At 45.4% G+C, this 26,212-nt stretch overlaps 1 protein-coding gene across 7 annotated transcripts in view; it reads left to right on the forward strand.

The window, feature by feature from the left end:
* PLCB4 (phospholipase C beta 4) overlaps positions 1–26,212 on the forward strand; it is a 175,399-nt gene that overhangs the window by 125,385 nt on the left and 23,802 nt on the right. For 4 of the 7 annotated variants that reach the window (XR_014616088.1, XM_084203734.1, XM_084203733.1 and 1 more), the window contains 15 exons: positions 1,981–2,071; positions 3,130–3,225; positions 4,288–4,388; positions 6,042–6,077; positions 8,584–8,737; positions 9,386–9,470; positions 9,877–10,001; positions 11,933–11,984; positions 14,243–14,345; positions 15,840–16,004; positions 18,609–18,813; positions 22,456–22,544; positions 22,935–23,085; positions 25,170–25,219; positions 25,342–25,407. Coding sequence is in view for 6 of the 7 variants with exons in the window: in XM_084203734.1 (XP_084059860.1) it covers positions 1,981–2,071; positions 3,130–3,225; positions 4,288–4,388; positions 6,042–6,077; positions 8,584–8,737; positions 9,386–9,470; positions 9,877–10,001; positions 11,933–11,984; positions 14,243–14,345; positions 15,840–16,004; positions 18,609–18,813; positions 22,456–22,544; positions 22,935–23,085; positions 25,170–25,219; positions 25,342–25,407 (1,569 nt within the window). In the remaining variant the exon portion in view is untranslated. The remainder of the gene's footprint in view (positions 1–1,980; positions 2,072–3,129; positions 3,226–4,287; positions 4,389–6,041; positions 6,078–8,583; positions 8,738–9,385; positions 9,471–9,876; positions 10,002–11,932; positions 11,985–14,242; positions 14,346–15,839; positions 16,005–18,608; positions 18,814–22,455; positions 22,545–22,934; positions 23,086–25,169; positions 25,220–25,341; positions 25,408–26,212) is intronic. The other 3 variants (XM_084203736.1, XM_084203737.1, XM_084203738.1) reach the window with 3 other exon arrangements.

The following is a 26,212-nucleotide window of genomic DNA, read 5'->3' on the forward strand; positions in this document are numbered from 1 at the left end:
ACAGAACTGAGGACACAGTCTCAAGCTGCACCAAGGGAGTATAGGTTGGATATTAGGAAAAAGTTATCACTGGAAGAGTCTGGAATGTTCTGCCCAGGGAGGTGGTGGAGGTGCTGCAGTCCCCATCCCTGGGTGTGTTGAACAAAGCCTGGATGTGGCACTGGGTGCCAGGGTTTAGCTGAGCTGTTGGGTCTGGGTTGGACTCAGTGATCTTGAAGGTCTCTTCCAACCTGGTGATTCTGTGAGAATTCTGTGAAAAGTGCATCCCAAAGAACTGAACCTGCAGTGTCCCCTGTGAGGTTCACAGCACACTGACACGTCCTCACAAGAAGAGAGCTCCCAGCAGCTCTCTGGGATGGCTGAATCACAGCTGCCCAAAGGCTGCCATGCCTCAGAGCCCAGAGTTCAGCCTCAGCTGCCTGTGCTCCGCAGCACTGCTGAGCCCCCTGCATTCTGTGTCCTCTCCTCCTCGTGGGCTTCAGTGCCCAGCTGCTCACAAGGCAAACTCTGCAGAGGGGGCAGGAGCAGCTCTTGGCAGGTGCCCTTGGCAAGAGCTTGGAGCTGAGAACCTGGGCCAGTGCCGGAGGGAGGCAGGCTAGGAGAGACTTGGCGCTTGGCTGGAGCAGGTCTGGTGTGAAGGAAAAGCGAATGTTTGTCCCAAGGGGCATCCGAGGGTGGCCCTGTGTGGGACTGCAGAGATGGGCTCTGCAGCACTGACATCTAGTGGAGTTACAGTACACACCCAGGGCAGTTCCAGCCTCAGTGCCCTCGGAGCAAGTGTGCTCACCCAGCAGGCTCAGGCTGCCTGCCTGGCTGCTGGGCAGCACCCAGGTTTGCACCCATTCTCCTGGGGCTGGGTTGGTGTGGTGGTGAGGTTTTCTTGGTTTTGCTTTTTTTTTTTTTTTTTTTTTTTTTTTTTTCTCTGGCTTGTTATTTCTCACCTCTGCTGCTTTTATTTGGTTTCAATTCATGGTGCTTTGTTCTTCTGGAGTGCTGCTTCTCTCTAGCTCAGACTTGGATTAAGAGATCAGAATATCTGAATAGGTCTAAGAATTGTCACTATTTATGGAAACACCTTCTGCTCCTGTGTCATTTGGGCTTTGCTGGAAACCCCAGTCTGTTGTGGTGCTAAGAATGCCAGGTTGTCGTTCAATCTCTGTATGGGCTGTTCACTTGAGAGTTGGACTCAATGATCCTTGTGGGTCCCTTCCAACAGAGAATATTCTATCATTGTACCAGCAACTCTCTGGATAAAATTCATAGCAAGCCTGAGGTGGGAAGGGTGCTAATCACCTTACCCAAGTCTCTGCTAGCCTCAGTGATGTGATGGGGCTTAAATCAGAGAATTTCATACTTTTCCTCCTTACTGAATAGTTTTGTTTCTCCTTCTGTTAGACTGGAACTTCTTTTAATACTTCCTTGTGTGTGTATGTGTGTATCCCCTTTGCCTGTGAGAAGTACTGAATTTGTGGCCCTGCTGGAACACCAGTCCCCATTACCTAGCTGAGGACTGGCTAGTTTTCCATGCCCCAGTGCCAGTCCATTTCCACTCTCCAGGTGGGTTACTGCAGCTCCAGGGGACCATCAAAGGTGACTTATTTAGAGAGGAAATGATCCCAGGCTGTGACTTGGGCTGTGTGAGCCACAGGGAGGGGGGGAGCAGGAATTCCTCTGAGAGGAGGTGCAGGTCACATCCATGCCCCCTGCTAGGCAGCAGAGGTGGGAAAACATTCAGAGCAGTGCAGCTGAGGCTGGCACAGGCTGGAGACCTGAGTGCTGGCTCATCCAGCAGCTTCAGCTGAGCACAGCTTCCCCCTGGCACAGGAGCTGCAGTCACACAGCCTCCTGGGTGTGCCCGAGGTGGCACTGCTCCCTCACTGCCCCTTGCTGTTGCTGCCCTAAAATCCAGACCCCAAACAGGTACACAGAGGCCAAAGGGCTGGTGTTATTACTGAGCATTTTCTTTGAATTGTTTTACAGCTTGAACAAGGTAAAGCCTTACCATCTCCCAATGACCTCAAAAGAAAGATTCTCATAAAGAATAAAAGGCTGAAACCTGAAGTAGAAAAGAGTAAGTAATGTTTGCCAAATACTAAATAAACAGAAGTCCAGATCACTGCAAGCAGACTTTGTTACCAGAGTTTCCAGATTGTTTGTACTTTAGTGCTGGAAGAATAGGAGATACATGTAAACAACATTTGGTTTGCCCTTGTGTTTCACGTGAGTGCCAGTCTAGGCCTTGGTATCAGCATGCTGCACAGGCACAGCCAGCCCCAGAAATGTAATCCTGGGACTTCTGTCAGACTGCTGGTTGAGCTGAAATATGAGGTAGATAGAATCTCCTGTCAGCTCTGCCAGCACCAGTGTGCCTTGCTGTGTTCTTCCAGGATAAGCGTGAAGTGCAATGGAATTTCAAATTGCTCTTCTTGCTGTTGTTGCCGGTTGTGATGTTTATCTCCTTTCAGTAACAATAATGTTGCTGTATTAGTTCCCAGTGTGGCTGTAATGACAACCCTGCTCCTTCCCCAGTCCAAGATAAGCCCCAGGCCTTGCACTGGCTGCAGTCACACGTGGCTGTGCCCCTCCTGTCTGACTGAAGTGCCCGTGGGAGCACAGCTGAGAGGCCAAGCGCTGCCTCCACCTGCAGAGATCAAGCTCTGAGAGGCAGCTGTCTGTTTATCCTGTGAGGGAGCCATGTGCTGGCTCCAGAGACCTTTGAGGTCTCTGGGAATGTAGGAGGAATGGTTAGACACTGGAGTGGGCTGCCCAGCGAGGTGGGGGAGCCCCTGTCCCTGGAGGAGGTTAAGCACAGACTGGCTGTGGCACTCAGCCGCTCTGCTGGCAAAGGTGCTGGTTCAGGCAGAGCTTGGATGCCGTCTCAGAGGCCTTTCCCAGCCTAACTCATTCCTTCACTTCAGTGAGCTTTGGGCACAGCCCTTACTGACCACTTTTCAGATCTAACAAGTTTGTGTTTATTGGTGCTACTTACTCTGTAAAATTTTATTGCCAACTGAAAAGCCAGAGGACTCATTAAACAGAGTGATCTGAGGAACAGGGAACCATTTGTGATGGTTCTCTTGCATTTCTTTGTGCTACAATGACTAACTTAATTTCATTTTTCATGAACAGAACAGCTTGATGCTCTGAAGAAGATGATGGAGGCTGGGGAAACTGCTGCTCCTGTAAATATCCTGGAGGATGATAATGAAGAGGAAATAGAAAGTGGTGAGGATTTCCTGGAGAAGGCTCTCAGACCTTGCCTGTGGCAGATCCCTGGGTGCTCCTTTCCCTTTTACCTGTGATCTGTGGCAGCAGCAGCAGCTCTGGGCTCGGTGCAGGGCCATCTGTACAGACCCCAGCCTTGCCACCTCACCCCAGACAATTTTATGTTCTATTTACTGGTCAGAAGTTTTGTTAGAGCACCAACCAAATCAGGCTTTCATTCTGTCTGGGAGAGAGAGCCTAAGAAGTTGTGCTCTTTGCTTGGAAAACACATATTGTCACTGTGCTGAACACTTGGGTCAGCATCAGAGAGGATTACTGCATGATACTGTGGAAGGATAAAATGAGGGGAAGGATTTTTCTTGCCAAACCCCGGTTATCCTCAGTGTAAATGTGCAGCTCTGACACAGTGATGTGGCCAGCAGATAAAAATACATGTATTGGGGTGTGATCCCCCCTGTGTGTTTTAAATGTGCACCTTCAGAAGGTGTAAATCATACCCCACCTGCCAGTGCCTGGAGCCAGGCCTGTGCCCTGTGTCACAGTGAATGTCCCAGCTTTAGCCTGCCACCTGCTCCTCAGTTATTTGACTTTTTTTTCCTCGTTACTTTTTAGCTTTGAGTGCTGAAGGTTCTAATGGAAAATCAGCTTAAAAGCAGATGAGAACAATTCCCTGTAGTGGGGGCACACAAGGAGCCTGACAATGCACTCAAGCCTGGCCACTGGCATCTTCTTAGATCTTTATTTAAAGAACTTTATCACCAGGCCTTGTTATTTCCCAAGGCTATTGGCTTTTTTTTTATACCCTTTCTAGGCAAAATACTGATTACTTCAAAAATACAGCAAATAAAATTTCTCTTACTAACCATCTCAGGCCTTAGCTGTAATTTACTGCGCTTGGAAACAATAACTAGCTCTTAGAAATCTAATACCCTGGATTTTATTCCTGTTTTTAAAAAATGCCACACCCAAACCTGTGCATTCAGCTGTCTTTTGTTTCATGCCTTGCAAAGAAAAGAGCAGCTGCTGTGGTTTTTGCACTGATCCTTTTTGTTTTCTGTGCAGCTGACCAGGAAGAGGAAGCTCATCCTGAGTACAAGTTTGGAAGTGACCTTACTGTAGATGATTACAGTCAAAAAGAAGCTGTTGCCATCAGTGTCAAAAAGGTGGGGTCGCTTCTTTCATATCTATATTGTCATGAAACCTTTCCATGGAGGTTGCTGCAACAGGCACTCTGCTTTGTGGAGACATCAGAGCACTTGGCACGAGATCTTCACAGGTGCCACTCACCTTTAGGTTCATGGGAACACAAAGCCTTGTAGCCAAAAGCACTCTCCCCTTGTTCAGTAGGATACACACTCATTGAGGAAGCACAAGCAGTGTGTAGGGAGCAGTGTACAGTGGAGGATTTCGTCAGAAATCCCAGTTCAAGGCAGCAAACAGCTCCCTGCTCCAGCCTCTGGTGCTTCACTTTGCATCCCAGCTGCAGAATCCCAGTAAGAGGTGGAACATCGGCCTCCTTGCCCAGAGGATTTTGGCAGGGCTGCACTCTGTGTTCCCTGCAGGGTTCTCCTGCAGCATGTTTCATGGTTAACCCTTAGGGTGGGTTCTCTCTTCCTCCTACAGCACCAAGGCAAAACAGGGCAGTAATTCCCAGTGGGGTTGTGGCAGGGGCTCTGCCAGGCAGCCAGCTGGCAGACAGGAGAAGGTTCTCTGTGTTCCACTCATACCTTCCCATGCAGTTATCAGTCACTTGAATATTACTGATGGAAATTAGATCCAGGGTAGTGGAATTCAGAGCTAAGCTGCTCTGGCACTGGAGGCATTAGTGCTGCTTGCTACAGAGCAGAGCCCACGTGGGAGGGCTGAGGGACCTCAGCAGGTCGTGTTCCTCTGCCACTCCAGTGTTCTGGCCACTTCTTCCCTCCTCCTTGGCTTCCTTTGGATCTTTCTGCAGACAGAAGTGTAGGAGTGCAAATAGCAGTGTGTGTGCAGCAGTACCAGAGCCATCAGACCTGCCTCTGGCAGCTCTTCAGTCATCAGCTTTGCTTCCTCAGCACTTCTATGGATCCTCCCACTGCAGTATCATTTCACTTCTTTGCATTTCCTGAGTCCCTTAGTTAGAAATCCAATACCCTGGATTTTCCTTGGGCTGTTTTGGTTGGATGGGGTTTGTTGTTGTTGTTACTCTTTCGAGGATTTTTGTTTGTTTGTTTCCCGATGAGTGGCTCATCCTCAGCAGTGTCCTTGGGTAACTTCTCTGCTCCTTTGCTGATCAGTGACTTGATCTTTATTCTGCACTCAGTGCCAAGACAGCTTTTGTCTGAGATTCTCAGTGCTGGTGGCTTTTAATTGAAGGCAGGCACCAGGCTGCTGCATTGCCAATAGCATCTTGGGGCAGGCCTTCTCCAATGTGGACATTTCAAGCCCAGTTTACAGCACTCTTCACCCTCAGTCTTCAGAGTCTGGCAGTTTGCACATCCAGAGCAGATGATCTTTATTGTGGTATCTTTATCTGGGTGTGTTATTATTTCATTCTTCTCTGAAGCTTCCTGTCCCCAGCATCTAGTGATAGCTCTGGTTTAACTGTCTGGCATCCTTCATCCTATTCCCCTGGCTGAGTTTCAGATCTTGTGTACCCAAATTTGGAATAGAATACAAATTTTTGAAAGTGTATGGAACAGATGCCTTGCAGGAAGGTGAAAAGGGGTTTATTTTTTGCTAAATGCATTAGTTTTTTGAGGATCTTTTTCCCCTTACTGTGAGTGTTTCCTGTTGATTTTTCTTTGGGTAATGTATATATATTTTTTTTCCCTCAGGCTGTTGAAGATTCTGAGCAAGAAAACAATAAAAAGGTGACACAGGATGTAATGTAGTTTATTTTATTGCTTTGTTTATAACATGCATATTACTTACCATGCATTCTCAGTGGTTTAACAATTTTATGCTCAGTTTTCAGCACACCTATTTTTGACAGTGACTCTACCTCCTTTTGTCCTCTAGGGGTTCTTCTGCTGTGCTTTTGTACTGGGGTCAGGGCTGTCAGAAAACCTGGGGACAGACAGGAGTGCATGACCTTTGCCTGCTTAGGAGTATCTGATCTCATGCCCTGGGAACCTGTTCTCTGAGATGTATCATCCCTGCTTGATTTTTCCCTCTGCCCTTACCCTGACTGCACTTTGTTTTCCTCTCTCTTCCTTTTGCTTTCCCTTGGAACTTCTGCATTTATCTTCTCCCAGGAATCCCTTCTGTAAGACTCTTCCCACCTCTTTCCACTCTCCTCTTCTTGTCTCATTCAAGCTGCTCCTGTTCATAACCACACTTTGTTTCAGTCTGTGTTGTTTTCTAAGTGAGTTCTGCTTCTTGAGGGGTGGGGAGGTGTAGATGACATGGAGATCAACTTTGCCCCTTGTCTTCTCTATCCCCTACGAGGCTCCTGTGCTGCTCTATCCATTCCTTTGTTTCTGCAGACTTTAGGAAACATTCCATCCTTGCCCCTTTCTTAACTCACAGTTGGAAAGTTGTGAACAGTGCAGAGTATATCCCTACTGTAAAAAATAGGGGTCTGCAGGGGAATGAGATCAAACCAATGGCTGGTCCACTGTCCTTGAGCCAGAGTATCACTGATGCAGTCACAGAGCTGCACCTGCAGGCTGCCATTGCCTGGCACTGAGGCATCACAATCCCTGGGGCTCCTTTTCCCTGGGCTCCTTTGCCTGTAGGTGTGGATGGACCAGGACAGTCAGATAAGATCAGCTGTTCTGAGCAGTCAGCAGCAGGCACTTTCAAGATCCCTGGGTTTTAGGAGATGGGTGGTCAGTTCTTCCTGAGTTAATGGCTTTTCAGAAGTTGAGAACTGAAAAGAACTGGTTTCAGTGAGTAAATTTGGCCTGAATTTGACCTAAGCTCTATAAACAGCTATTGACCTAGTAACAAAACAAACAAACAAACAAAAAAAGCCTGTTTTCTGCTAACACAGGGATGTGCTGTGGGCATATCTTGGGATCAGGTCTGTGAAACCTCAATATGCACATTTCTGAAAAGCAGTTGGGTTGAGCCCTGATGATCAGCATTAAAATGTGGTGTCAGTTTGATTTCACGGGCAGCTGGCAGTTTAATTCAGTCAAAAATGCACATACAGCCACGTGTACCTGGACTCATTCCACTAACTCAGGCACTCTGTGCAGTCACAAAATCGTGTTCCCTGTGACTGTAATCACCTCACAGCAAGGCATAAATGGTTCCAGTTCACCTGGGTTTCATTCTTTGGGAGGTGCCTGCCCTGCCTGGCAGGCAGAGGTGCCGTCATTCTGGTAAGTGGGTTGGCTTTTCCTGTACTCTCCTGGCTCAGGCAGGAAATGAGCTGCAGTAGTGCAGGTGCTGGGAGCTGCATTTTCCTCCAAGCCCACAAAGGGCCTGGTGCAGCTTCCTCTTCCTGGCTATGTCCTGAGTCAGTGGTGAGGGAGGAACGCTGAGCTGCAGTCTGAGTGTTTGAATACACTTTGTACTTCCCAGCAGAAAGTCACTGCCAGCCTACAGGCAGATTTCTGGTGGGAGAACAACCAAATGATGGATTTGTGGAGATTGCTTAGCTTGACAACGATTTTTTTTTTCTTTTTTCATTTCAGTGAAAAGAATGTGTTTCAAACTGGTTTAGGGAAAGGCAAATATTGGACAGGTAGAGTCAATTAAGAAGTGCCTCCTGCTGTGGGTTTCTAGTAGATCAGATACTTGTAGAAACTCTAAGTTCAGTTATAAATATAGTGCATATTTGTCCATAGGTGATGGATTCAGGTTTTTATCAGTCGAAGTGGATAAGAATATGAACTTGGTACTGTGTCTCTTGTCAGTCTTGTGACATCTTTTTGTCCAGTGAAGGCTGTGGTTCCTACATTTTTGTTTGCTTCTGCTAGGAAAGATTAATAGTGGATCCCATTTGTGCTTTGATGGTGAGGAAGTTCTGCTGAGTGCCAAGTACACACAGTTTTGATCAGAAAGTGCATATTAAATCACACTTTTTGGAATTTATTTGACAAAGATGGATCGTTAACTCCTGGCATTGTTCAGACTGTTGGAATATTTCTCTTTTATCCCAGTGTTATCCTACTAACTTCATGTAATATTTACCCACTGCTTAGGAGCTTTTCTATCATCAGCCCTCTTGCATGCATCCTGTAACATTGAGAGTCTTATATCAGCAAGAAAATAAACTTGTGAGACTAAACTTCCACTTTTCTTGTATTAATTTGCACTGTCTTTAACCTTCTGCAGATTTGGCTATAATTTTGTCCCACCTTTGAAAAACCCAGCAGCAGTGTTTGCAGACAGAAATGGTGATTGTTCTTTTTAATGTGTTTCCAGGGTTTAGTAACTGTGGAAGATGAACAAGCGTGGATGGCATCTTACAAATATGTAGGTGCCACAACCAATATACATCCATATTTATCAACAATGGTCAACTATGCTCAGCCTGTAAAATTTCAAGGTTTCGATGTAGCAGAAGGTAACATAAAAGGTTGAATGAAATACAAGTATTTGCTTAACCTAGGTAGTTTTTTAATCTCTACATTTTCTGAATTTAGAAATAAAGGCATAAGACTTTTATAGTTTAATGACCATCATCAGTATGTTTGTAGAGCTGTTTCCTTGGATAAGTGAAGTTAGCATGTTATTCCATTAGTCATCCACATGGAGTCACTCAGTTACTGGGAGAATAGGAAGCTGTTGAGGTCGGTTCTATTCCCTGGGCCTTCCCAACTGAAATGCTTTTTTTTAGTCCATCTCTCTCTGCAGTTAGGTGAGCACAGCTGTCACAGTGGGCAGCAGTGAGCTGATACTGCACACCAGACAATTTATCATGTTGGTTTGCCTTATCTACCACGCAGTGCAGGCTCTGAATAACAATGTTGTCCTAAACAAAAAAGGAAAATGTTGTTGATTTCCCAAGGAGAGAAACAGAGAAGCGAGTCAGAAATACTATGAAATTTCTCATCGCTGTAATTTGATTCTATGAAATTTCTTATCACTATAATTTGATTCTGTGAGTAATAGATAATGGGGAAAGAGACCAACAACCGCTGTGTCCTGCTGTTGTAGTGCATGATTTTGAGTGGTGATTCGTCATTACAGAGGTGTTTCAAAATGTCTTGTCTTTTCTTTCTAGAACGTAATATTCACCATAACATGTCCTCCTTCAACGAGTCTGTGGGACTGGGCTATTTGAAGACTCATGCCATTGAGTTTGTGAAGTATCCTTTCACCTCCTCCGCCCCCTTTTCTCCCTGTCCTAAACCAAACCAGGGCACCTTTGTAAATTTAGTGTGGCATGTCTACAAAGGAAAAGGGGCATTTCTCCTACCTCATGCAAGGAGAGGTAGTGAGATTTGATAGTGAGATGGGAAGACTCATGCCACTGAATTTGGGAAGTATCCTTTCACCTCCTAATCCCCCTTTCCTACCAGTGCTAAAATAAAGCAGTGCCCCTTTCTACATTTACTGCTGCGTGTCTGCAGAGGGAAAGGGGAAGTACCCAACAAAGCAGAAATAGTGAGAGTGACAGAAGAGGAGTGTTTTGCTGTTGAAATGCTGGAGGTCCTAGGCCACGCCTGTGCATCTCTGTGATGTTTAGTTTGATCTCCTTGATGAATTCTCCAGCTACAACAAGCGGCAGATGAGTCGGATTTACCCCAAGGGGGGCCGTGTGGACTCCAGTAATTACATGCCTCAGATTTTCTGGAACGCTGGCTGCCAGATGGTCTCACTGAACTATCAGACCCCAGGTAGGCAGCCACGAGCAGTGACCCTCACTCCCAAAGAATGGCCTGGGCAGTGACTGTCAGACAGATGCCGTGGATTTGCTGCTGGCGTTTCTGCAGGAAACAGACATATGGCTGAATAATCCAGCGGGGTGGGAGCACGGGAGCGTAAGACAAGGAGCAATAAAAACAGCCGTGCACAGAAGGAAAATTCAGTCCTCTTTTATGGAAAAATAATGGAGTACTGCATCTTCCCACAGCAATGGCTTTTATTAATAAAAAGTGTTAATTACAGGGAAATCAGTGCTTTCACAAAACGCAGCTCTGGCACAGTTGGGTGCACGTCTGCAAAGGAAAGATGGAGTGCACTGATTAAGATGGTAAAAAGTAATGACTGTGTGACAAATGCATTTCTAGACCAGTTGTTGGGAAGTGTTAGCAGTCACGTGCTCAGGTCTGAGATCCCAGCTGAGAGAATGATGCCAGGGAATGGAAATGCCTCTCCACAGGGTGATCTGAGAGGAGATGTACTGTTCCTGTTCAGTGAGGTGTGAGTATAGCAGGGCAGGCTTTCTGTTGTTTTGATGGGGTTTTTTAATTCATCTAGGAATGTCTTCATCAGATATATAGCAGACCCATGTCCCATTGCCTTTTTCTGGCTGTGGCAGTACTTGTGTGCTCACTTGCCCCTTGCTGAGCACTGTCTTTGGTACTGCAGACACTCCTCCTGGTCATCCCCTGAGTTCTGTCCTACAAAGCTGTGCCCCAGGCTCACCAGCTGAGTAAGCAGGAGAAGGGATACACTGGAATCTGCTGCTTGTAGAGCACTCCACTGGGCATGCCAGGGAGGCTGGAGCAGAAATACAAGCCTCACTCTGCTCCCAGCACTTTCTCTGCCCACTGTACATCATTCCCAACCCCTTTAAATTGCACATTGAGAGTAGCAGTTGTCTAAGTGGAAGTGAGCAACTTTCCTGTGCTCTCTCCTGTGATCCAGCTGTGCTGTCAAGATGAAGATGATTGAGCAGATAACAGTTACAGCTGCCCAGTGACTCCAGTAATAACTGGTATGGGCATAGAACAGTCTTGTATTTTGTATATCGGAGCACCAACAGAGCAGGTTTTGTTCCCTTTGAAGGTACAGTCAGTTGGGCAAGAGAAATACCTGTTTTGTTGCTAAACCAGAGATTGTATTCTCATGTAAGTAGAAAGCTGCAGGAAAACATTTCATTCTTTACAGAGTTCTGGAGAGGGTTGGATGAGAGGGAGGTTGTTACATGTTCATGATATGTCTTCCCCTACAAGTGCTGTAACAGTGCACTCACTAAAACTCCCATGCTTTCAAATGTTGAAACTAAGCAATGCTGCTGTGATCTTTGTAGTTTCTTGGTGTGGTAATTTATTCAACAAAGTCCACAGAAAACCAGTGGGACATGCACCTCACCTTCTTAGAGACATCAGGCTGCAGGCAGCTTCTCCAGAGGCGGTTGTCATTGCGATGGAACGCATTCTTCAAGGATGCCTCCTCTAGAATATTTGTTATTCTGAGGTTATTTGCACTGTTAAAGCTCCTGCATCCCTCTGTTATTCAAAGTGATCTGCCGAAATGTGGATCCCAGTCTGCACTGTAGATACAAAGGTTAGGTGATGAATCCCATCCCAGGCACTGGGTATGTCCACAGTTGTTACTTCCCTGACAGCCAAGTGTTTGAATTCAGGGAAACACTGTTTCCTAAGCACAGCATGGACTTCAGCATGCTTGGTATGCTTTCTCACTCCTGTGAGAAAACAGGAACTTTTCCTGTTGCTTCCTATTATTTCTTAGATATTTCTTTGTGGGGGTTATATGCATTTTTATTTAAACTGACTGTTCTGGAAAACCAGTCTTATTTTCTGATCTAGTTCATGATCTGTGTTATTCAGCAGGAAAATGAGTAAATTCTCTCTCTTGGCAGATTTAGCAATGCAGTTGAATCAAGGAAAGTTTGAGTACAATGGATCGTGCGGGTGAGTGTTGTGATTTAAACTGTTGTCACTGTGCATCAGGGTTCTTTACTAAGGTTTTAATAAGATTTTGTCACTATTAATGATGTGTTACAGAAGGAAAATGGGATGCTAGGTGAGGAATAGAAATCAGCAGAGTTCAGGGAGAATTATCCCCCAAAAGGAGGTATTCTAATGAATATGCTTTTAATTATGCCCAGTTTTTAAATGAGATCCAAGAGGCATTGTGTTCATATTATGAAGATCATGAATACTTTACACAGTTGTTCAAATCCATCTCCACCTTCTGTTCTCAGCCCTTCTTTGAAGATGTGCCTCAGAATGGAGATTCATTGCACGGTTCACAGAATTACCAAATTTACTTGGACAAGTGGAATCTGAATACATAGGGAACATATTTTTAATTTGTGCACTCTTAATTGGAGCAGAGATTTCACAGAGAGTCATGAAGTGTTTCATCTAAGTTCTTGCTCATGATTTTTGCATGACAAAGGATGTTCAAGGGATGCTGATAGATTTTTCTCAAATGTTGAGCATAGGCCTTAATTGGCTAGACCGGTCATTAGCAGCAGGAGAAAAGGAGAAGTTTAATGAATCGCAGGAAATGACAGTCCAGAAGCACATCAGAATCTGCAAACTCTTCCTGGGAAGGAGCTACTCTTTTACTGCTGCAGATCTTACTCAGAAAGAAAGTCTGGCTAGATGGAGCTTGGTGAAATTGCTCATTTGCAGAAGTGGCACACAGTGCTTGGCCATCCCATGCCTTTACTGCAGCTGTGAGCACTCCAGGAGAGCTCTTGGCTTTGACAAAGGTGCACTCTCTGTGATTTCAGTCAAAACCACAAGAATAGAAGAAAACCTAAGCTTTCTTATGGCAGAGTTTGGTTCCTTTCTTGCTGGACCCACCAGCTTAGTAAAAGAGTCCTTTTGCCAAATTCTCTGAAGGATAGGCAAAATTATCAACTAAATTCCTGGATTCTTACATCAGTGCTTTGATAATAACGTAGTGGCAGTGCATGGTGATGTTTTGATATGCATTGTAAATGGGGTGGTGTTTCAGTCACAGAAGGGAAATGAAAAACTGAGCATTTCCTTCTGCCTGTACTCCTCTTTTCTCAGATTTGCAGCTTTCATGCTGATCAAACAAGGTCATTTCAGCATTCTTTATTGCAGCAGGCTGAAAACAGAGGCTAAGGAGAGTTAGTTCCCTTCTCTCCCACCCTGCTTTAAATTAACCAAATATTAAGAAATTACTTTTCTAAGGGAAGAAAAACATTTTTAATGGAAGAAAAAAGAATAATTTTACTTCCAAACAGAAGCAGTGTTATTAAGATGAAAACACTGGCATTCTTTCCACTGGAATTTTTCTAGCATTTTTTAATCCCTGAATTCTGTCTAGGCCTTTATCATATTGTGTACCAGTGATTCATTGGAGAGACTAAGGGTGGGTAAAAATTCATCTTCTAGCAGCTTTGTCTGCCAGGGTTGCAGAATTAGCAAAGTTTTTCCAGTTGCACATTTTCTTCCAGCAGTGGAGGAGAATGTCTGTAATGTGCAGCCTTTCTGCAGTGATCAACTACTGTTTCATTTTGGTGGCAGAATCCTTGGGTTTTGGTGCACCAGAGCACAAATTGGCTTCATTGATATGTTGATGCAGTGTGAGGTCCTCAGGGAGGCATTGTGAGCGTTATTGTGGTGGTACCTTTCATGCTGCTATAATTAACAATCTGTCAGCACTGACATTATCAGTTGTTTCCCCCAAGGTTTCATAACCACAATGAAACAATCAGCTTCAAGCTGAAATTTAGTGTGTGAGTCTTGAGCGGTAAGGAACTGCTTCATCTGGAAAAATAAAATTGAAAAATCCCTCTGTGCTCTTCCAAAGTGTTAAAGAATTAAAACAAATGAGAGCATCTGTGTTTGATTACATGGTGACTCCCTGTATTTTTAAACTGTATTATTCAGTTGTTTTGAAATGTCCTTGATTATATTACATTTATTTTTATCTTAAAATCCCAGATTGATCCCATCTCTCAGTAGCTGGTAATTCAAAATGAAAATTAGTGTTTATCTAACAACTGTAATGTGTTCCAAACAACTGTAATACTTTCTTTTACTTCCTCACACTTTCAGGATGAATCTGTATTTCACACTGCCTAGGAGAGCTCATTGTTTAAAGGGAGATCACCCATTTCATGTGCATCTAGCACCATTTTAATTTCCAGTCAAGGATAATTTTCTCTTTTTCCCCTTGCCCTAAGGTACCTCCTAAAGCCAGATTTCATGCGACGACCAGACAGGACGTTCGACCCGTTCTCTGAAACTCCTGTAGATGGTGTCATTGCTGCAACGTGCTCTGTGCAGGTAAAGCAGCAGAGACAGCTGCCCTCACACCCAAAAGCACATTCAGAATCAGCAGAAATAGGATATATGCACTCAGTGTGCTTGGACTGGGCAGATTTCAGCACATTGTTTCCTTTTTTAATATTGCTGTTTCCTTGATCTGAGTGGAGCATGATAGAATTGGAAATGATGTGTCACTGCACATTGTGCTGTTCTGACATAATGGTCTGTTTGAAATGCACACAAACAGATAAAGGAGTGGAGTTCCTTCCCATGCACAGTGTGAATTGCACAGCATCACCTGTCCCCACAGAGCAGGGAGGAGTCTGACACACAGGGACAGGGTATCTCCAAAATGAATGGAGAGAAATGGTTGGTGTGAGGCAGGCCCTTGGTCTGGAGTTATCTGTGAGTAACAAAGTCGATAAAACTCCTGCTGCAGTTCTAAGGCATGCTCAGGTACCCCATTCTGGGAGGAGCTTTCATTTAGCATTTCCCATGGGCTGCATTTGAATTTCACACCCTTGCTGGCCAGGCATTCCTCATACATTCCAGCTGTTCAACTAGCTCCATTTGCACCTCTAGAAGAATAAGCATGTTTTATTAATGTTGTTTCTCTTAAATGGTAATCAAAGCACAGCCCCTCCCAAAAGGAAGTGGGATCACATGGTTCCTAGGTCATGCATTTTCCTTTTGTGACTAAAACTAGTATAAAATTCCGTGCAAATTTTGTAATTAAGGAGTGGAATGGAGCAAAAGCCAGCAATGATGCCCCTCAGCCACAAAACTTTTCACCTCTGTTAGCCAGTGTTCCCCAGAAGGATGTTAGGTCATGGAAACAACAGGATTTGGAATGAGCTTAGTTCTGTGAAATCATGTTTCAGTCTTTTTCTTCCCTCCTTGATTGTAGTCATGAAAACATTAGCTGTATTTTTAAGTAATAGATCATTCTGGTGAAATAAAAATTTTCCCTGGAGTAATCCCCTGCTGTGGCTAGATTAATCTTGGGGTGAAATGACAACAAATCTTCGTATCTCTAACAATACTGAGGAATCCTGTGGGGTTTTGGTTTTTCGCTTTTTAAGCATCCTGCACTTTGCAGACACATAATATGGAGTCAGACTGACACGTGATTAGTTTCAAACCTTCACCTGAGTGAAAGCAGAGCAGTAGTTTCCTTTCACCTCTTGTGTTCAAGGTGTATCACTGTAGAAAGTGCTTCTGAGCAGAGCGTTAGAAGTTGTGGAATAGCAGTGGCAGCTCTGGTTGTTCCATTCAGTGTTTCAGACATGAAACACTGTGAGGCATGCATCTGTGAGGCACTGCTGGTAGCACCATTTCAGATGGAGGCTGTATTTCCCTGTCTGATCACAGGGGCTCACAGGGAGGTGCAGTTTGCAGTGCGCTGTTTGCACGCGAGGAGCTGAACGCAGCTGTCGGCCGTGCACCGTTTCTCAGAGCAATGTCAGTGAGAAATGACCACTGTTTCCCCTGTCCCTGCTCACTGTGTTGCAGGTGATCTCTGGGCAGTTCTTGTCAGACAAGAAGATTGGCACCTACGTGGAGGTGGACATGTACGGGCTGCCCACGGACACCATCCGCAAGGAGTTCCGCACGCGCATGGTGATGAACAACGGCCTGAACCCCGTGTACAACGAGGAGTCCTTTGTCTTCAGGAAGGTAGGGTGGCATCTGTGCAGAGCCCGGCCTGGCCCCGTGTGCCCTGCTTGCTGCTGTGAACACGGAAAGCTGGAGGCAGCTTTCAGGAGCCTGCTTGGTTTTGCCTTGTTTTGGTTCTGTTTTCTTTCTGGTTTTGCTTTGGTTTTACTTTTCTAACGGATAACCTCTGTAGCTTTCACATGATTTTTTTTTTTTGTTGTTGTTTTTGTTTCCATTTGGCTTTTTCCTCCCCTTTGCTTCCTCCTCCCACTTGGAGGTAGCCGCCTCCTCTGTGACCATGCCTGTGTTCAAGGTATGCAGTCTGCTCAGAGTGAGCCCCGCTGGTGGACACCATCATTCCCTGGAGATTCCTTCTTCCCTGCCCTGGCAGTGGCTGCTATCTTGCACTGTTCCTTCAGCCCAGAGGGCAGGTGAGATGCTGCATCCAAAGCTAAGGTCAATGTCATTACATGGAAAAGTTGGAAGGGGGCTGTGTTCCTCAGGCGTGTTGCCAGCTCCCTCCTCCAGTAGTCCATGTGCATCATGTACCTTCTTCTTTATTTTTTTTATTTTTTCCAATACTGAAAAAGAAAAACAACCCTTTTTTTTCTTGGCATGGGGGATTTAAAGAGAGAGACCATTTGTCTGTGTTCAGTTTTTATCTCTCAGTCTTTATATATATATGATACTCATATATATTTATTTATTTATTTATTTTATTTTTCTTCTGTTGTCTGGAGTTTCATCCAGACTACATGTGTCACAGTGCTGTCTTGGATAACATCTGTTTTGCTTACACCTGTTTTGTTGTCATGCAGAATTGTTGCTCTTTTATTCCAAAGTTCAGACTTCTAGTCCAAATGTCAGACTTTTTGCTGAGTGGTGATAACTCTTCACACTTGGGTATATTACACACTTAATCTGCTTTCCTAACAGCATAGCCGGCTTTTAAGAGAAATTTAGTTGATGCAAGAGTTTTTTCTGAACTCATATTCTGGAAGGAATGTGACTTTGGGTGCTTTTCTGTGTGTGAGGAGCACAGGGAGGATGCTTATGTACAAGAAATGTGGCTGCCCATGGCTTGCTGGCCATGTGACCAGCATCTGCTGCTGTCCGATTTCTTACATCAAGAGGGCCAGAAATTCCAGTGCAGCCTGTGTGTTGGGATATGGGTACAGAGGCTGAGGCCAGTATTTCTCATTGCTGCTCTCCAGTGAGCAATCCCGTGGTCACACGCTCTCTTGAACTCATAGGTCAGCCAAGAGAATATTTTTCTTCACCTCAGGCCCTTATCAGAGCTTAGCAATGTAATCAGCATCCACTGGAGATGCAGCAGGTGAGTGGCCGGACACAGCAGGAGGGATTCCTCCAGCTGGAGATGCTGAAGGCACGGGGTGCAGGGTGCTAAAACATCATGAGAGGCTGGAAGTGCCTAGCAGGATACCACAGAACAAATTAATGCAGAGGGAACAAGAAACTCAGTCCCCACCCTGGCAAATCTGTGTCAAAGACCATCGTGTAATGACAGATGTGCTGATCTGTGCCCTGTAGGGGGGAGATCTTACCTGCCCTGCTTGGGTTGCAGTGTTCTCCTCAGGCTGATGCTTAACCCTACACAGTTGTTCTGAGGTACTGTGTTTGATTGTTCTCCTGTCACGTTTTCTCATTTTTATTTTAGTTACAATAAAGTTTCAGTCGCTCTGAGCTGGGTTCTGTGTTGTCCCTCTGTTGTGTGAGGGGAGGAGGGAGTAGCTGCTGCTGGTGGCCTGTGCTGGGAGTGCAGAGCTGTAGCTGAGTAGAGCAGGACATCCATGAGCCGCTCCCATGGGTTCAGAGACCAAAAGCAGCCTTTCCTTTGTGCTCCCCAGGGTGTAAGGGAGCAGGCAGACACAGCTCCCTGAGCCCTTCCCTTGTGTCCCACGGGCCTTGGTGAGCAGCCCCAGGCAAGGAAGGAGGGAGATCTTTCCCAGAGTGTGGCTGGGGGGCTGGCAGAGGAGCTGCCCTCTGCTGCTCTGCCTCCTGCTCGGTGCTGCATGCACAGAGGCAGCCCCTCTGCTGCAGGGAGGGCAGGGGATCTCTGTTCCTGTCCTGCCAGCCCAGCTGGGCAGGGGCAGGAGGCTGCAGCATCCCTGCCCCGGGCATGCCTTGACCCCGGTGTCCTGAGTGCAGCACAGCCACCTCTGCTGGCAGCACACACTGCAGCAGCTCAGACGTGCCCAGCAGCCCGTGCTTGCACTCTCCTTGCCCTTTTGGATGCATCCCAAATCCCATCTCTCTGTCATAATTCCTCCTGATCCAGCACTACCTGCCCTTTGATTGCTGCTGTATCTGTCATTTCCCATGCAGTATTTACCTGCCTTCTTATCACTGCCACCAGCCTTCAGTCATGAGAAATAAACACACAGAATATTTAGCTGCTGTAACTGTGAGCTGCAGGATTTACATAACCTGAAACCTACCCATTATTTAGGGTGAAAAATGCTTTTCTAGGAAAGATTTCATTTTGAAGCCTGGGGTCTTGCAGTGCTGGTAGTTTCTGGCAGCGAGTTCACGCGCGGGAGGCGGGGAGGGAGCTGCTCTGTCTCTGTCGGTGCCCTGACATGTCTGTGCTCTGTGGCTTTCCAGGTTATCCTGCCTGACCTTGCTGTCCTGAGAATAGCAGTGTACGATGACAACAACAAGCTGATTGGCCAGAGGATCCTGCCTCTGGATGGGCTGCAGGCGGGTTACAGACACATTTCCCTGCGCAACGAGGGCAACAAGCCCCTTTCTCTTCCCACGGTTTTCTGCAACATTGTGCTCAAAACCTACGTGCCTGATGGGTTTGGAGGTGAGGTCGGACTTTGGCTCGCTGTGCTGTGGCTCTTGAGTGTTGGTGTGCAAGTCCTGAAGTGCTCCGGGGGCACTGTGCCTGCCAGGAGCACACGTGCAGTGCTGGAGGATGGGGAGAGTCACTGTTCCTAACTTTCTGTAACTCCTTGGGATCTCTGCATATTGAGGGGAGAAATCTGCTTTTTGACCAAGTGCCTGCCTCTGTTGATGATAAAAGCATTAGTGTACTAAAATGAGAAAATAATGTGGAAAATAAGCCACAACTACTTAGCTCCATTTGATTTTCTCTGCTGACAATTTACAGTCTTTTATTTTATTACATATTGTCTGACATAAATATCTGTAAGGTTAGGATGTACTTTATTTATATTCATTGGCCTATAAGTATAAAAAATTACATGCAGAAACATAGTTTCTTTCAAACAAAACCAATTCTCTATTCTTGGGAAAATGGGCGTGTTTTTGTAGAAGGTCAGTGAAATAATTCAGCATCCAGAACCTCTCTGTATTTTTCTCTCCCATTTTACATGTCTTTAGCGTGGTTCAATTGTTTGTGGGTTCTTGGGGAAGTTATTTTCATGTGAGCATTTCCATGGTCAGGTTGGCAGAGCTGTGGTCACTTACACTGGGCAGTGGCAAATTGCCACGTGTGTGTGGGAGCAAAGAGCTGAGAATAATCACTGCACCACTAAAACCTGTGTAATGCTTGAGTTCCCCCTGACAGAAAGGCCTTCTGCACCCCAGATGAAATTTGCTTGTGCACTGGACAGTGCATAAACCATTTAAAACTCTGAACTAGGAATTGCACAAAATGCTGGAGCTCTGACTCTGCAGCAATTACCTCAGGGGTTACTGATGAAAGATATTGATCAAACCAATGTTTTTCTCTTCACCAAAGCTGTCTCAAAGCTGCTGCCATGTAAAGAATGGCTGCACTTCTCCGAGTGTGGTTTCCACAGCAGAAACTGGAGGAAGGGAAGGTTGACCTGACCTGTCTTCAGGTCTGTGTTTGCTGGTGCTTATCCAGGCTTAAAAAAATTAACAGGCTGGCGCTTCAGTAGCAACATTTCATGGGAAAAAGGTGTTACAGGAGCATTTGTGTTGTTCATGTGTGGAATCCTGTTTCTGGCAAGTCAGCCCTGGAGCACCACCATGCCATTGTGCAGCACGTGTCACGCCAGTATTGAACTGCAGGGCCTTTGTCTCCAGAGGAGTGTGAGCTTCTGCCCAAACTTGAGGCTCTCAAGGGTAATTGACCCATCAGTCTAAGAGATATGTTTAAGTGTGCCCTTTAATTCTTACCTGAACTGAAGCTCTCGGCAGCAAATGACTCAGTTGAAATATTTTCTCAGCTAAGGACGTGCTTCTGATTTGGGATTGATGTTCTGTGGCACCAGACTTTTCCTAAGAATAGAACTTAAACTTAGCCCTGAGTTCCATGCGGCTTGAGCCGCTGAGTGTGCTGGAACCACAAGGAGAAAATAGTTAGTTTATTTTTTAAACTGCATTCTGCACTTGCAGAAGTGAAAGGCTTCTTTTCCAAAGGGAATTTGAACACCAGTTTAGAGTTTGCAAATTGTGTGCTACAGTGTCAGCGGTGCTGTGGGTGGTTTATTTGGAGAGGTGGGAAGGCGTTGCTGCCCCTCAGTAGCGGTGTTGTTACACTGAAATGCTGCTGGAAGGGAGGGCTGGTGTTGCAGTTTGCTGTCAGCGTGGCAGGAGCAGCCTCCATATGAGCAGCAGCTGAATGAGCTCCCTCCTGGCTCTGCTCTCCCTCCCCAGATGGGCTGGGTGTGCCATTTCCCTCCTTGATACAGAGCGGCAGCGTGGCGAGCGCCTGGCAATAACTTCTGACACCCAGGTGGAATCATTGGTATTCTGCTGGCATGGGGTTTGTAATTTCTTATCTTCTGCAGTGAACTTCTCATTGTTTTATGAGCCATCATTGGGATCTCCATGGTTGTTTTAGCAAACCTGTAGGAAGGTAGAGCTCAAGTCAGTAGCTGCCTACTTGCTTTTTTCTTTCTTTTTTGTCTTTTTAACCTGTATTAGTAAGATTTAAAATGTGCCCTGAGTAATAACTAGAAAAGGTGATGCATTGTAGGCTTTCAAAGATGTGCTTTCCTTTTTTATTTTATAGCTTTGCAGTTTCTTGTGGTTTATTTGCATCAGCCCCTCTGTTCCCAATAAAACCACAATAATGGCCCAAACTGATGCAAATGAGCAGCACTCTCCAAATTTCTGTTCTGGAGCTCTGCAGTGAGTAAGCCTGTCTGTCAGGTTGGTGCTGGGTGCCCTCTGCAGTGCACTCTTGCAGTGACTCTCAGAGCTGTGGGTTTGATTGCAGCTCTTCCCCAGGGTGCTGCTCACCTCCCTGGGAGAGGGGACACAGCAGAGGACGGGGCTGGGCCTGGGGATGTGCTGCTGTGGCTCCTGGCACAGCCCACAGAGGGGCTGCTCTCCCAAACACCTCGGCACCCTCACCTGGCAGCTCCTGCCTCCAGCTTCCCAGTGAAACTGAGACGTTTCCAGCACGGTGCTGCCAGGGTAGCCCTGGGTCTGCGCTGACAAGGACAAAAGGACATCCTTAATGGGTTAGGGAGAGGAAAACTCAGTGCTCAGCCACGAGCCATTGCCATGGCTAAAAATAAATCCTACATGGCTTTTGTCTGTGTGAAAGGAGTTTCAGGAGACATCAGTGGGTCACAGCAGTTGCTGGAGATGACCTGTTCGTGTGGACAAACAGATCTCAAGGGCAGTGCTGAGTGTTTAATGCAACTTCTGTGGGAGTGGGAGGCCTGTCTGAGCTGTGGCTTCAGAGGAGCATTCCACAGAACAGCTCAGCTTGGGAGGGAGTTGATACAGCCCAGCCCCTACTTTGAACAACAGGTTCTTGCCAAACCTCTTGATGGGTTGGATATTTTCACTTCCTTTTTGTGGAGTTCAGCGCAGGAAGAGATTATTTGAAATGCAGGTCAAAAATTCCTGGGACTTTGTCAGGCTGTGGAGCTGTGCTCGCACATTTATCACTGCGCTGGAAATCAGATTCAGTGGTGTGTGTGGTAGCCAGGGCTGTGGTGCCACTGGTGGTACTCTGCCACATGCAAGATTCAGATGCTGGTCATGCCTAGAAAAGCCATCTCACAGCCTGCCATGTCCCAGGCATGGAATATCCCAAAGGCTGCTGAGAATAGATTGACCTGAGAATAGATTGCTTTAATCCACCTGAAACTGTTCTTTAGCTAGGAAATACAATGGCATTTCCTGCAATCCCCTGCAGTCCCGAGTCAGTCAGCAGCCCTCAGCCAAGGGACAGAGTCAGTGCTTTGTGGCTCAGGAGATCCCATCCTGATCCCCCATTCTACAGTCAGTAACTGGGAGGAAGTTAGAGCAGTCTGACAGAGTCACTGGGTTTTTCTAAATAAGGTTCCTGGATTAAAACCACACCTTGGTGCATGAAGAGCTGTTCCATGTTCCAGGTGCTGTGGGAATAAGCACTTCCAGCCCTCCCAAATTCACTACAGAAAGCTGGACTCCTGTTGCAAGCCATGTCTCATAATAACAGGGAGAGAATAAAGCTTTTGAAAAATACTCATTTCCAGATGCCTCCAAAGCTCACAATTTTTTTTTTTCCTTACAGATATCGTGGATGCTTTATCAGATCCAAAGAAATTTTTGTCTATCACAGAAAAGAGAGCAGACCAAATGAGAGCTATGGGCATTGAAACTGTAAGTAGACTCAATGAGAAACACAACCCACTTCTGTCCGTGCTATGTTCTTTATTCAAAGTGAACTAGGCCTTCTCCAATCAAGGCACCTTATCACTTCTCATTTTCAAATATAAGCTTCTTTGTCTGGCTTATGTCAATTACTGAAATACTCACTGGCTTTTCATGGATCACATTAATGCCTCCTTTAGGAGGAGAGATTTTAATAGATGGGGACCAAGTTGTATTTTAGTAAGTAGCTACTTGGAATAGGTTACAAATGCTTTTCCGTGGTGTTGTTTGAAAATATGTTGCAATTTCATTATGTTTACAGTAAGCCACTCAGAAACGTTCCCAGCTTTTTCCACTACAGGCCAAAGAGCGATCAGTGTGTCCTGATGTTTCTTTCAGAGTGACATAGCCGATGTACCAAATGACACCTCCAAGAACGACAGGAAAGGGAAGGCCAACAACCCCAAAGCCAACGTGACTCCTCAGAGCAGCTCTGAGCTCCGGCCCAGCACCACGGCGGGCTTCGGCTCCGGCACCGAGGCCAAGAAAGGTACCAGCCCCTGCCTGTGCCCTGGGGGCTCAGAGCCTCAGCAGCACTCAGCAGGGAGGCTGCACCCTGGGGCTGCACTCAGCTCAGCACCTTGCTGCTGGCAGGTGTCTGGCTCCCTGCAAATGATGCACTGTGTGCTGAGCTGCCTGTGTAAAGGCAGTGCAGCTTTATTTCACAAAGTGCCCTCTCAGTGTAGCTGCACTCCTCTGGGGTACAGCTGGGGTTTATTTTCTGGGTGTGCTGTACACATAACCTGCGTGGCTCTGGGAATAGTTTGCTAGTAAGGATTCCTGGAGGAGGGCCAACAGGAGTGACTATTATCTGGCAGAGTCCACAGAAACTCTTCTGCTTTTTTTCTCCCCTCGCAAATCCCTTGGCAGGGTTGCAGAGTTAAGTAATTAAAGGTATTTAGAATTCACTGGATTCTGTAGAGATTTCCCAACAATTAGAAATGTTTTCACAGTGTGGTTTTACTCTGAATAGTGATTATGGAAATGGCATGTTTATTGGAAAAAAAAATTTAGATGTGCTCATTTATAAGTGAATAAATATTTTTTCCTAACTCTTCACCATTCACTCTACAAAGTCATTTTATGCAGTCAAATGGGATTCTTCCCTTCCCTGGTGTGACCCCCAGGGCACTTCCTGCAGTGAGGGGTTTTCACATTTCATTTGCCATGACCAGGGTGCACAAGTGTTGGTGTGCATTAATCAAGTGTGAAATTTGCTGGGGTGACTACAGATTCCTGCTGGCCACAGAGCCAGACCTGGACAGCTGTAGTGGTTCTGTGCAGTAAATGCTTTAAAATAAAATCCTGAGGAAGCCTGCTTAGAAACCCAGCAGCCTGACGCAGGCCTGAGGTCTCAATGCTTAAACACTGTCCTGACTGCAGTTCTCATCCCCATTCTTGCATGTTGAAATAGAGCTGCTCATTTCTATATCCCTTGTAATGATCCTTATTTGGTGTTTTTTTATCTCTGGGATTTACTAGGATCTGAATAATTCTACCACTGTTGAAATTTACTACTCTTCTTGCTGTTAGACATTACTTGAGTAGAAAAATGGGGAAGGCTTTGAAATGCACGAGAATGTGGGGGTTTTTGGTCTCAGATTTTCAGTAAGAGTCAGATCACTTGTGGTTTTGAAAACTTCAGCCTCTATCTGTACCTACATCTGCTCCTGTCTCATGTACTAGACTAATGTTGATACCATATACTTGAGCAGTCTTATGCTCCTAAAAAAGAAAATATTCATATTCCCTAAGGAGATTGCCTACCTCTCCTCCCCCCTCAATTTTTTTTTTCCTTTTACAATGTCTGAGCATTTTCCAGTTAAATTCACCTTAAAAGCCAGAAAGTCCTTTTCAAGGCAAGGGAAATCTTACAGTCCATAGACATTATTAAAAGCAGTTAACTAAATATGTTTGCAGTGTATTTATACCCTGGCCAACATTTCTGTGTGAAACCTCAGGAAAACCTGAAAATTACAACTCTCATGGCATTGTATTGGAATTTTTATTAACACTTACATGTAGGATGTGCTTAGTAGTTTTTAAAAAGCCCTTAATATGTCATAAAGCATTTATTAAACCATAAATATTAAATGAGATCAGGTTTTGTTTGCATTGCAGTCAAGTGACCAAAACATTTTCATTAATTTCACTTTCATTCTACATAGTACTGTTAGTCTTGTGTGATTGACATTTCATTAGAATTTTCACTTCTTTTGGTTTTCTGTTTCTCCTTCATTTTTCAACTCTCCTTTAGTCTTGGAGCACACTTCTGCTCCTTTTCCCGTAGCCTGGCATTAAGCAAAATGCAAATTTTATTTCTGTTACACCACAGGCTGCAAGGTGATTTTCCCTCCTGTGTTTGAGGCTGAGGAGAAGCACACCTAGCCCCAGTTTTGTAGTAATGTAGAGCCCTAGCTCATTAACCTGGGATTATTTTTTTCATGCAGTAAAAAACATTAATTAATTAATTGTTAAGTGAAACGTAGGTTGCTGTGGTAAAACTCAAATTTTGAATATGACATATACTAGTATGTATGAAGTTTTAGATAAACTGTATCAATACCTTCCCAGGTATAGACCTTATTCCTCAAGTGAAGATAGAAGATCTGAAGCAAATGAAGGTAAGTATTGACACAAGCTTTTCAGGAGGTGCTCCTAATGTTTTGGTTTAAGTAGCCAGGATTTTACCTGGTTAAATTCAATATGGCCCCAGAAGAATTGACCCAGCTTCTCTTTTTTTCAGGCTTATATAAAGCATTTAAAGAAGCAGCAGAAAGAGCTGAATGCCTTAAAGAAGAAGCATGCCAAGGTATGATCAATAAGAATTCTCTGAGCCTCATTTTAAACAGTTACTCACTAGCACAGGCAGTTCCTAATTAAATTATAGGGGCAGACTAGGGGATGGTAGCTGGACTCCCAAGACAGGCAGGTGTGTTTTAAATGGCCACCAGAACTAGGCTGGCTGTCACTCACCCACAGGCACCCCAGAGAGCTGCAGCAGTCAGTGAGCAGAAGGGAGCAGCTCACCATGCTTAAGGAGAGAAGAGTCTGATGGTTTTCCAGCTAAAACTGGCTTTGGAAAATGCATTATGGCCGACAAAAATGAAGTAGTGCCAGGCTTCCCAGGACACACCAGCCTCTTGCTGCTGTTCTTTGATGTTATCTTCCAGTAACTGCCCTCTGTTCAGCATTTCAGCCTTTTGGGCTCCTGCAGCCGTGATAACATTCTCCCAAAATCCTCTGCTGGGATTGCTGAAGAGCAGATGAGTGCTCTTGGGAGCAAAGAACATGAGCCAAACCTCAGTCCAGGAGGGGGCTATCAGCTGCTGTGGTATTCCTTGTGTTTGACTTTTGAAAAATGGTGGCAAATTCGTGAAATTGTCACCACCTTAAAAAAAATCTCCTTGTTAGGAATGACTTCTCTTGAATCTCAGCTCTGGTAACCTGAGCTTTAGGTAGTTTTAAAAGAATATGTCCAGTCACTTCTGCATAGTGTGCAGAAATGCCATTTTTTAAACAGCACATCCATAAAAACACCTGCATTTGGCTGCTTTTGAGGGAGAGTTTTTCCTGCCTACATTCCCTGAAGTAACTTTAATCTCCCAGTATGAAGG

This window comes from Fringilla coelebs (assembly GCF_963513975.1).
Source record: "Fringilla coelebs genome assembly, chromosome: 3".
Taxonomy (NCBI): domain Eukaryota; kingdom Metazoa; phylum Chordata; class Aves; order Passeriformes; family Fringillidae; genus Fringilla; species Fringilla coelebs.